A 10,829-nucleotide genomic window follows, 5' to 3' on the forward strand; every position below is an offset into this window, starting at 1 on the left:
CAAACCAGACACACACTGCTCACAGCACTCCTCCAACACAAAGTCCAGCAGCAAACCAAATATCCACCTGAAAATGCAAGAGAGGTGCACATAGGTGGAACAGGGGAGTTTAGGCTGAGCTTTGGCCTGGACAGCACACAAAGCTTGCATCTGTTGTCACTCTGGCAAGAAATGCAGTAGGAGCTCATGGGCACAACCTGAGCCTCCTCCTTCTGGAGGTATTTAAGAGACGTGTAGATGTGATGCTTCCAGACATGGTTTAGTGGGAGACTGCTGGGCACTGCTGGGTTAATGCCTGCATTCCCAAACGACGCCACAGTTCTATGACCAGAGAAGTGTAGTGGAGAAGTGTCACCACTTGCCCCAAACCTACCCCCTGAGCAGCACACCTTGCTAGCAGAGAGGTGGGATGCAGAGGCTCTGCAGCGCCAAGACACACCTTAGCAGCCTCCACGAAACCTCACCTTAGCAGGAAGAGGCACCAGCCACACACTCGCCGCTGGGCTGCCTATGGTACCACTAACCTGCTGCCCAGGCAGCTACCACCACTGCTAAGCTCACCTCAGCCTCTGCGAGGCAGGAGTGAGCTGGCCCCCGCGCCGCTCCCGCCGGTACCTCCGGGCCGCTCCCGCCGGCACCTCCGCGCCGCCCTGCCGCCGGCACCCCCGCGCCGCTCCCGCCGGTACCTCCGGGCCGCTCCCGCCGGCACCTCCGCGCCGCCCTGCCGCCGGCACCCCCGCGCCGCTCCCGCCGGTACCTCCGGGCCGCTCCCGCCGGCACCCCCACGCCGCTCCCGCCGGTACCTCCGGGCCGCTCCCGCCGGTACCTCCGCGCTGCCCTGCCGCCGGCACCCCCGCGCCGCTCCCGCCGGCACCCCCGCGCCGCTCCCGCCGGCACCCCCGCGCCGCTCCCGCCGGCACCCCCGCGCCGCTCCCGCCGGCACCCCCGCGCCGCTCCCGCCGGTACCTCCGGGCCGCTCCCGCCGGTACCTCCGGGCCGCTCCCGCCGGTACCTCCGCGCTGCCCTGCCGCCGGCACCTCCGCGCCGCTCCCGCCGGCACCCCCGCGCCGCTCCCGCCGGCACCCCCGCGCCGCTCCCGCCGGCACCCCCGCGCCGCGCCCGCCGGCACCCCCGCGCCGCGCCCGCCGGTACCTCCGGGCCGCTCCCGCCGGCACCCCCGCGCCGCTCCCGCCGGTACCCCCGCGCCGCTCCCGCCGGCACCCCGGCGCTGCCCTGCCGCCGGTCCCCTTGCACTGCCCCACAGGAGGCACTCATTAGTTCCCTGCCTGCTTCATGCCGCAATCCTCTTTGGCTAATGAAAGCCCCAAGACGCTAACCACAAAGCCCCAGAAGCCAGCAGAGCCTTGCAGCAGCCCTCATGCCCCAGGTGTACCTGTGCCTACCAGGCCCTTCCCAAGCCGCAGCCACCTGAGGGAGGCTCTGCTCTTAGACGGGCACCTACCAAACAGGCACAATCCGCTGCTCTTGCAACGGGAGAAGCCTTCTCAAAGTTGAAAATAAGAACTGAATAAATGCAAAAGTTTGGCACTTACCTGAACGGAGCAACCTCCACTTCCCGGATCCCGGGGACCAGAGCCGCGCAGGTGGATTTAGCACCACAGGATCCCGGGGGACAGAGCCACGCAGGTCGGTTTAGCACCACAGGATCCCGGGGACCAGAGCCGCGCAGGTCGGTTTAGCACCACAGGATCGCGGGGGACAGAGCCAACGCAGGTCGATTTAGCACCACAGGATCGCGGGGACAGAGCCAACGCAGGTCGATTTAGCACCACAGGATCGCGGGGGACAGAGCCGCGCAGGTCGATTTAGCACCACAGGATCGCGGGGGACAGAGCCAACGCAGGTCGATTTAGCACCACAGGATCGCGGGGACAGAGCCGCGCAGGTGGATTTAGCACCACAGGATCCCGGGGGACAGAGCCAACGCAGGTCGATTTAGCACCACAGGATCGCGGGGACAGAGCCGCGCAGGTGGATTTAGCACCACAGGATCCCGGGGGACAGAGCCAACGCAGGTCGGTTTAGCACCACAGGATCGCGGGGGACAGAGCCGCGCAGGTGGATTTAGCACCACAGGATCGCGGAGGACAGAGCCGCGCAGGTCGATTTAGCACCACAAAGAATGGCTCCGCGGTGCTCATCCCACCTGGGTCCTGTGCAGTGTCGGCAGCTTGCAGAACTTCCCACCTCAAGGCTCCGATTTGGAATTGCAGTGAAGCTCCTGGGTCTGTCTTGCAGGTGTGGTTCCAGCAGTCCCAGTGCTCGCCGTGAAACCAAGCCACAAACTGCACCCTCCGCAGAAGGGTGCAGGAGCGGCCTGGAGGTCCGAGAGGAATCTAAGCCATGCTTAGGCAAACAAAACGAAGACTTCAAAGTCATCCCGAAACTTGCCAGAGGGCTGAGCCCTTGACTTCGGACAAAACGGCTGCTAGACGTGGCAGCCCTCCCGGAGGAGCCGACAGAGCCCCACAGGCTGCTTGCAGCACCCGTGCCGGGAGAAAGCCAGCAGCCTGCCCAGAACCGCCCCAGACCAGTTCTGGCAGGAGCTGCCCTGACCCCCGGCACGTGGAGCTCGTCAAGGCTCACCTGGCTGGGAGCAGCGGCAGGAGCTGCCCCGACCCCTGGCACCTGGGGCTCGTCAAGGCGCACCTAGCTGGGAGCAGGCTTTAAACATGCTCGGAAAAGGTTGGGGGTGGCTTTCTGCTGGCTTGAGGAAGTTTTGGGTTTGTTTTCTTGGCCTCTCAAATTAAAGCTTTTAAGAGCAAAATTACAAGGGAAGACAAACGGTGCAGGCTCTGATTCCACCTCTGCACCCATTGCTTAGTTTTGCCCTGCAGAAGCAAAGCCAACAGGTGCAGTGACTCGTGAGCCCCACGTGAAGGAGAATGGGGCAGGCTCTGGCTGCCCCTCCACACCTGCTGCCTGATTTCAGCCTGTTTAAGCAAGGCAGCAGGTGCAGGGAATTGTGAGCTGTGGGAGTGGCAGACAGAAGACACTGGAAAGTAGCAGCAACCCACACTTGCTCCCTTAGGGAAATGAAAGACAAGGTGAAGGTTTGCAGCTGAGAGCATGGAGGCAGCAAGTTTAGCCAACAGACACACACAGGGAAAAAAAGCAAGGTTTGGGTTTTCCTCACAGGAAGTGTTTCATGAGCCCTGTGAAGGCACCATCCAGCTACAGGGAAGTCAAAAAGCCAAGGCAAGAGGCAAAGGCAGGCACTGGCTGGACCAGCTCTGCTCTGACTGCAACAGAGGGAGGCTGGCACTAAAGTTACAGAATCATTTAAATGGGAAGAGGTCCAGCCCAAGCCCCAACCTAGCACTGCCAGGTCACCACTACACCATGTCCCTTATCATCACATCTATGTCTCTTAAACCCCTCCAGGGACGGTGACTCCATCACTTCCCCGGGCAGCCTCTTCCAGGGCTTGACCACCTTTGCAGTGATGTCCTTTCCTCATGTCCTGCCTAAACCTCTCCTGGTGCAGCTTTAGGCAGTTTTCTCTTGTCCTACCTAGTCCCCATGCCCAGGGGATGTGCAGTGATATTAAGTCTCTCCTACAGCACTGAACAGCAGCAGGGATATTTAGGAGCAGAAGACCTTTCACCACAGGGAGTCACTCTGGAAGGCTCAGGTGTGCTTACAAAGCAGGTTTTGCTCATCCTTGCCTTGCCCGGTGCCTGCCCTGTCCTGTTCCCTACTGCCAGCAGCAGCCGAAACAGGGACAAAGCAGGAGCAAGAGCCCCATCTGCTGGGACCTCGGGAAGCACAGAATGGCTCAGCTCGGAAGCGACCTCGATCATCTCTTCCAACCGCCCACCCTGGGCAGGGACACCTCTCAACTAGACTTCAGGCCTCATCCAACCTGGCCTGCAATATCCCCAGGGAAGAGGCAGCCACAACCGCCCTGGGCAGCCTAATTTAGAGTCTAACCACGCTCATAGTGAAGAACTTCTACGATCCAGTCTAACTCTGCTCTCCCTCAGCTTAAGTGATCCAGACTTTGTCATTTCACAGCTGGGACCAGCACCATCAGCCTCCAGACAGCTGTCAGGCAGCAGCCATGCTCAGGGGTGTTCCCCTGTCCCCAGAGAGCTACTTTTGTTGACACTTCTGCTTCTGAGTGGAAAAGGCAGGTGTGGTTGTGCTGACCTAGCTCAGACCCAAAATGCCTTCTGCTTGGCCCTCCAGAGGTGAGGTGGTGAACAGCCTTTGGGACCAGAACCAACTGCAGCACCACAGGGGAGGAAGAGAGCTCCTTAGCAGCTTCCCAGGCTGTGCCCTGCTTCCATCCAAGGAGCAGGAATGAGCACAGTGCTGGAGTCCCTGCTCACGGCAAAAGAAGTCCCAGTCTTAGATGCAATTGTCCTCGCAGCAGACCAGCTGAGCTTTGCCCACACCATGCTTCTTCCCACCTGAGCTCCCAGCTCTGCACAACCCCAAACCTAACCCTGACCTGCATGCACAGGGCTGCTTCAGTCCATTTTCTCCCTCTGCTCTGTCAGACACCACCTGCAGTGCTGTGTCCAGCTCTGGACATCCCAGCACAAGGACATGTACACGCTGGAGCAGGTCCAGAGGCCACAGAAATGACCACATAGCTAGAGCAATTCTGCTCCAAGAACAGGCTTACAGATCTGGGGTTGTTCAGCCTGGAGAAGGCTCCAGATCTTACTGCAGCCCTGCAGTACTTCAAAGGGCAGGTAAGAAAGATGGGGACAGCCTTTTTAGCAGGGCCTGTGGCGACAGGACAATGGTGGTGGCTTGAAACTCAAGAGAGGAGATTCAGACTACCTCACAGCCCCCCCAGTTCCAAACTGGATGAAACAGCATTTTAGAAAGCCTCCAGCCCTGGGAGCCAAAGACTTTGCCTCGTGTCATTCATATTTCACCCACCAGCAAGTTTAGAAGAGCAGCACCAAGCATAGTATGTATTAAACCAGTCTTTATTTCTCTCAGTACACTGGGACTGAAGTTAAGACCACTCTGTGGCAGTGCCAACCCACTCGGTGGCCTGGGCCGTGGGAGCTGCTGACCAGTCCTCGGTGGCAGGCTGGGCACTCCAGTCCTCTGCAGTGAAAGACAAGAGCCTTAGTGCAGCCCAGCTCTTCCCACCCACTCCCACCACACTCCCCAACTCCCACAGACCCCCCCCCCCCTAAAACTGACCTGTGGGGAACTGCTGGATGGGCACCGACGGGACCTGCACTCCCTCAGACCAATCTGCAACCTCCGGCTGAGGAGGAGCAGTGAACTCAGGGGCTGGGGCAGTCCATTCGGTCTGGAACTCCTCCTTCGTGACCGCCTTCTCCGCAGCAGCCTGCTCCTCCTTTTCGATCTGCGGTGCAAGAGCACAGCCTAAGCCTGCCAGAAATGCCTCACTACCTCCCCACTGCCAGCTACCAGACAGTGCAGGTAACCAGCCAGCCCTTTCAGGCATGAAGTGCTGCACTAGATGACATGTGGAGGTTGCTTCCAACTCAGGCCATTCCATGATCATATACTGACAAACCCTTGTCCTGACCAGCAGGCACACCGGGCCAGAGGGCAGGAGCACACACGAGACATCTCCTGGAGATAAGCTTCCTGCCCCAGCCCTCCTACCTCCTCAGGATCCCTGTAGAAGTACAAGTCGGGCATGACTTCCCACGGGTGCTCCCGGGAGATGGTGCCACGCATACGCAGCACCTCCCGAGCCAGCATCCACCACATCAGACCCACTGAATGGGCTCCCTGCAACACAGAAAGGCAAAGAAGACTGCAACAGCTGCACCTTTGAGCAAACCTCCTGCTTTTCAAAGAGCAAACACTGGGCAAGACATTACTTGCTCCTCCCCAGAGTTAAGTACTTGAACACAAGAAAGGGAACTCATCGAGTTCCCACTAACTTTTCCAAGGCTCTGCAGAACTCAAGCAGTGCAGCTCAGTTACCATCACCTGACTGTTCTGCATACAGCAGAGCCTGAAGCAGTTCTCCTGCTATGGAGTTTCATATTGCTCACTTCTCCACGTGAATTGTGTCCAAACAAAGGAATTCTGCTCAGGCTAGAACGAAGCCATGGAAAGCTTAAGCACATGAGTGAATCTGACACACACACAGGCAGGCTCTGCCAACATTAGTTTCAGTGAGTGACTCCTAGAAACCAGAGCATTTCCCATCTCCCTAAACCTGACCTTAGAGATGGTTTCTGGCAAGGTAACATTCCAGAGCAGTTCTTTCATCAGTTCATTTTATCTTTCATTTACCCTTAAACTGTGGCAAGAATGATTATGAACCTCCACTCCTTGGGCCAGAAGGCCCTCGTGGTGCCAACAAAACACTCTGCCAGGTTACTATAGCACACGTCCTACACTTGAGAGTTCCTCGGCCAGCAGCTGGCCTCAGCTCCAAGCTCCAACTGTGTGCAGGTCAAATCTTTCTCTGCCCATCTGCTTGCTTGCAAGAAGCCTGAACTGGTTTGTCCCCTTGTGTGCTAGTTTGAGACAAACTGCAATACTTTAGTGATAGGAATTAGATTATAGGCTGTGAAAAGGAAAGAAAGGTGATGTCTGCTCAACTCATAGGCTTGCTGAGATGGATAACAACAAGAACATAGACAAGTTAGAGTGTGTCTGTCTGTCAGAGCCTGTGCTTTCTCCCTGGGTTGCCTGTGTGTAACTAATCCTGCTTTCTAACCCCCCTTGCCAATTCTCCACGCTCACCTTGCACACAAGGTACACTCTGGGGTAAGATAGAGGGGTGGAAGGGTGGTTGGGAGCCCCTCCTGGGGACTCTGCTGGGAGGGCTGTTGTTGTTTCTGTATCACCTTTAACTTGTATGCTTCTGTATACAGCTGTATAGTAACTATCTGCTTGTATCTTGTGCTAGGCTGTGAACAGAAAGCTTCAGTCCTTAACTCCCATCTCAACTGAGTCTCGTCTGGGTGATTTCCTAAGAGTGGGGGAGCAGCTCCACGTCTCACACCTTGGGACACATGGGAGACAGAAGCCAAGGCTGCCCTGCAGAGCAGAGCCACTCTGCAGGCCGGGGTGGTGCTGTGCAAGCAGCAGCTGTGAGTAGCAGAGCAGGGCCCTCACCTTGTTGTTGCAGGGGATGGCGATGTCCACGTAGCGCAGCGGGGAGTCGGTGTTGCAGAGGGCAATGGTGGGGATGTTGACGTAGGAGGCCTCGGTCAGGGGCTGATGGTCAGCACGGGGGTCTGTGACCACCAGGAGCCGAGGCTCACGGAAAGCTGCTTGGATCTGGTTGGTGAAGGTGCCGGGGGTGAAACGCCCGGCGATAGGAGTGGCCCCGGTGGCAGCAGCAAACTTCAGGACCGCACGCTGCGAAGGGGAGCACAGCAGAGGTGAGGCAAGAGAGCAGCACTCTGGCCAAGGCACCCAGGGAACACCCAGCAGAACTCATCTGAGCTTTCTGTTTCCTGTGAAATCAGGGCTCACTGCCAAGCTCTGCACGCAGAATCAGATCAACCACAGAACATAAGGGGCTGGAAGGGACCTCAAAAGCTCATCCAGTCCAAACCACCACACCAGAGCAGAACACCCGGGTTATGCAACTGACCTTCCTCACTCCCCAGCACCCCTGGGGCTGAGAATTCAACCCTTCTTCAGCTTTAGACTTGTTGCACCTATATCAGATCACACAATTTGCCTTTCTGTGAGAGAATCTGCTTGGAAGAGATGACCTCAGGTTCATCCATAGGCAGGGACACCTCCCACTAGAACAGGTTGCTCAAGGACTCATCCAAGCTGGTCTTGAACACCTCCAGGGAGGTCGTGGAGCACAGAAGCACAGAACATGATCAAAGATCTCCACGACCTCCCTGGGCAGCCTGTGCCAGTGTCTCACCACCCTCACTGTAAAGAACCCCTTGCTAACATCATATCCACCAGCAAAGCAAGAAGTTACAGAGGAAAAAAAGTCCTTTTTCACCCCTGACATTATTTGGAAGCTCCACAGTCTCCCAACCAAACCATGGGAGGGGATAAAAAGCAAACAAGCTTATGAGAAACAGCAAAGCCAATTATCTCCCATGATATCTACATCCCTTTTTCATCCAGCAGTGTTAACAGTTCAACAGTGAGGACACACAAGCTGAAGCTGTGTCTGTTCGAGTTGCAGGTGACAGCTCTTAGCCAGCTGCAACAGCCTTCTGCTGCTGTGGGCATGTGGCAGGGCCTACTATCAAACTCCGGTCACAGAGGGAGCTCCCCTCCCGGTGTCAGCGAACACCCTGCTGCTTGCTGTAGCACACTTCCGACACTTGAGAGCTCATCGGCCAGGAACCAGCCTCAGCATCAAGCTTTAACAGTGTGCAGGTCAAGTCACAGAACGGTTTACGTTGGAAGGGAGCTCAAAGCTCAGCCAGTTCCAACCCCCCACCATAGGCAGGGACACCTCCCACTAGAACAGGTCACTCAAGGTCTCATCCAACCTGGCCTTGAACACCTCCAGGGAGGTTGTGGATGACAGAAGCGCAGAATGTGTCCCCATCTCCTGACTCCTCCAAGCTTCACATAGTTATAAACACTGATTAAATCCCCTCTCAGTCTTCTCTTCTCCACACTAAGCAGCCCCAGAGCCCTCAGCCACTCCTCATCAGGCAGTCCCCTCACCATCCTCATAGCCCTCTGCTGGACCCTCTCCAGCAGATCCCTGTCCCTCCTAAACTGGGGAGCCCAAAACTGAAGGCAGTGCTCAAGATGAGGTCTCAACAGGGCAGGGTAGAAGGGGAAGAGAACCTCCCTTGATCTGCTGGGCACACTCTTCCCAATACACCCCAGGATCCCATTTGCCTTCCTGGTCACAAGGGCACACTGCTGCCACTGTCAGGCAAGAGCCCAAGACCTCTTGGCCTGCTGGCCTCATGACCAACAATCTTTCCTACCTGCCCAGTGTTCCTGGAGGAAATGACGCTCACATCAGCTGGGTTCTCGATGGCAACGATGGCTCTGGCTGCCAGCAGCAGCTTTTCCCAGGTCCTCTTCAGATTGATGATGTAAATACCTGGTGGCCACAAAAGGCTTTAGAACAAACGGCAAACGTAGGATAGCAATCTGCAATCATTCCATTTGTCCCATGGATGTGCTTGCTCCAAAATGCATGTTAGTGGAAAACCATTACAAGGAAAATTCCCCTCCTGTATGGTCTTTCCTGTAGCACACTGCCATGAAGCAGGGTTCACCCTTTCCATAGGCTGCAGCTCAGATTTAAGAACAGTGCCAAAGAAGCAGCAGAAATCACAAGAAAGCTGTAGAGGAACTCTTTGCTGGAAATTGGTAGTTTCAGAGTGGATGTTAGGAAAAAGTTCTTCAGCATGAGGGTGGTGAGAGCCTGGAAGGGGTTGCCCAGGGAGGTGGCAGTGGAAACCTCATCCCTGAAAGTGTTTAAGGCCAGGCTGGATGAGGCTGTGGGCAGCCTGATCTAGTGTGAGGTGTCCCTGGGCATGGCAGGGGGGTTGGAACTGGCTGATCCTTGTGGTCCCTTCCAACCCTGACTGACTCTGATTCTATGTCACCACTGAGATATTAAAACCCTTTTTGTTACTGCAGTCAAAAACCAACACAAGTGCCCAAATCCAGCTGTGGCTTAGTGACTTCTGACATGCATATCTCATTCTGTGGTAATTGTAGATAGGCAAAAATCGGTAACTTATCCAGAAAATAAAACCCAGAAGTGTGCAGCAATGCAGCAATCTTAAAGCTATCAGAAACCCACGAGAAGAACAGGTCTGCACTTTGCCCAATTCTGACTTCCATCTTGACAGTGAAATGAACACAAGAGGCAAAGCTTGGCACTTTAAAGTCGTAAAACAAGCAGTTTACTTCTTCCTTTTCCCTATTTTTTCGGTAGGTTCCCAAGCACTTTCCTTCCCTCCTTTTCCTATGTTTCATTTAGGCAGACAGAACAAGCACTTGCTTTACTTCTTTCCCCTAATTTTTAAGTAGACTCCTAAGCAGCTTCCTTCATTCCCTTTCCTGTTAGGCAGATTCCAGCAACACGATCGAACCCGTAAAGCCTCCTGCACCTTTCTCGCCACGAATAAACTCCCAGAGCTCAAACACGAGCACGTCCCTGCCCTTTCCCTGCCGCCCACCCAGAGCCACCCTCCCTGCCCTCCCTACCATCGCTCTTCCTTTTGTATATGTACTGCTCCATCTGGAAATCGAGGTTGGTGCCTCCCAGGTGGGTCCCGGCAGCAAGGAATTTGAGGACATCCTCCTCCTTCATCTGCAGGACATCGAGGCCTCCGGACATTGTGGGGGTTCCCTCTGGAAGCGACGACAGGGAACCTGCGGCACAAGCACGGCCTCAGCCCGGCGGACCCCCCCCGCCCGCCGCCCGCGCGGGCCCGCAGCCCGGACGCCATCTTGGCCGCCTCACTCCCCCCTCATGCCGCAGGCCTGAGCCTCCCCCGCGCCTCGGCTCAGCTCGGCTCGGCTCTGCCCAGCCCGGCAAGAAGCACCACGGCGACGGGGCGGGCGAGCAGGCAGGGGCCCGCCGGTGAACACATGGCCGCGCCCCAGGCCCAGACTCACACTAGCAACGCCGTATGGAGGCCTGCAGCAGCGCGAAGAAAGGGAGGGCGCTCGCCGCTTCACGCCTATATGGGGCACGGCCAGCCAATGAGCAGCGGCCGCGGCGGCGCTCCGCCCCCTGCGGCGGCGGGCGGTGCTTAGCGGGCGGGGCGGGGCGAGCAGCGCCGGGGATGGGGATGGGGCTCCGCCCCCTGCGGCGGCGGGCGGTGCTTAGCGGGCGGGGCGGGGCGAGCAGTGCCCGGGATGGGGATCCGCCCCCTGCGGCGGCG

General features: G+C 57.2%; 1 protein-coding gene and 2 non-coding genes across 3 annotated transcripts; all 3 read right to left on the minus strand.

Annotated features, from left to right (window-relative positions):
* Positions 1–4,949: 4,949 nt before the first annotated feature.
* On the minus strand, positions 4,950–10,658 carry RPSA (ribosomal protein SA). The gene is made up of 7 exons (XM_064169922.1): positions 10,561–10,658; positions 10,147–10,314; positions 8,910–9,028; positions 7,099–7,344; positions 5,626–5,754; positions 5,191–5,359; positions 4,950–5,091 (listed from the first exon to the last, which is right to left on the minus strand). Exons 2-7 carry the CDS (start codon positions 10,277–10,279, stop codon positions 4,997–4,999), a joined length of 891 nt encoding a protein of 296 aa, XP_064025992.1. The 5' UTR covers positions 10,280–10,314; positions 10,561–10,658; the 3' UTR covers positions 4,950–4,996.
* On the minus strand, positions 6,273–6,430 carry LOC135189514 (small nucleolar RNA SNORA62/SNORA6 family). Its single transcript, XR_010308122.1, has one exon. It is a non-coding gene; the product is annotated as a small nucleolar RNA SNORA62/SNORA6 family (small nucleolar RNA).
* On the minus strand, positions 8,187–8,341 carry LOC135189513 (small nucleolar RNA SNORA62/SNORA6 family). Its single transcript, XR_010308121.1, has one exon. It is a non-coding gene; the product is annotated as a small nucleolar RNA SNORA62/SNORA6 family (small nucleolar RNA).
* Positions 10,659–10,829: the final 171 nt, after the last annotated feature.

The sequence above is a fragment of the Pogoniulus pusillus genome, chromosome 32 (assembly GCF_015220805.1).
Source record: "Pogoniulus pusillus isolate bPogPus1 chromosome 32, bPogPus1.pri, whole genome shotgun sequence".
Classification (NCBI taxonomy): domain Eukaryota; kingdom Metazoa; phylum Chordata; class Aves; order Piciformes; family Lybiidae; genus Pogoniulus; species Pogoniulus pusillus.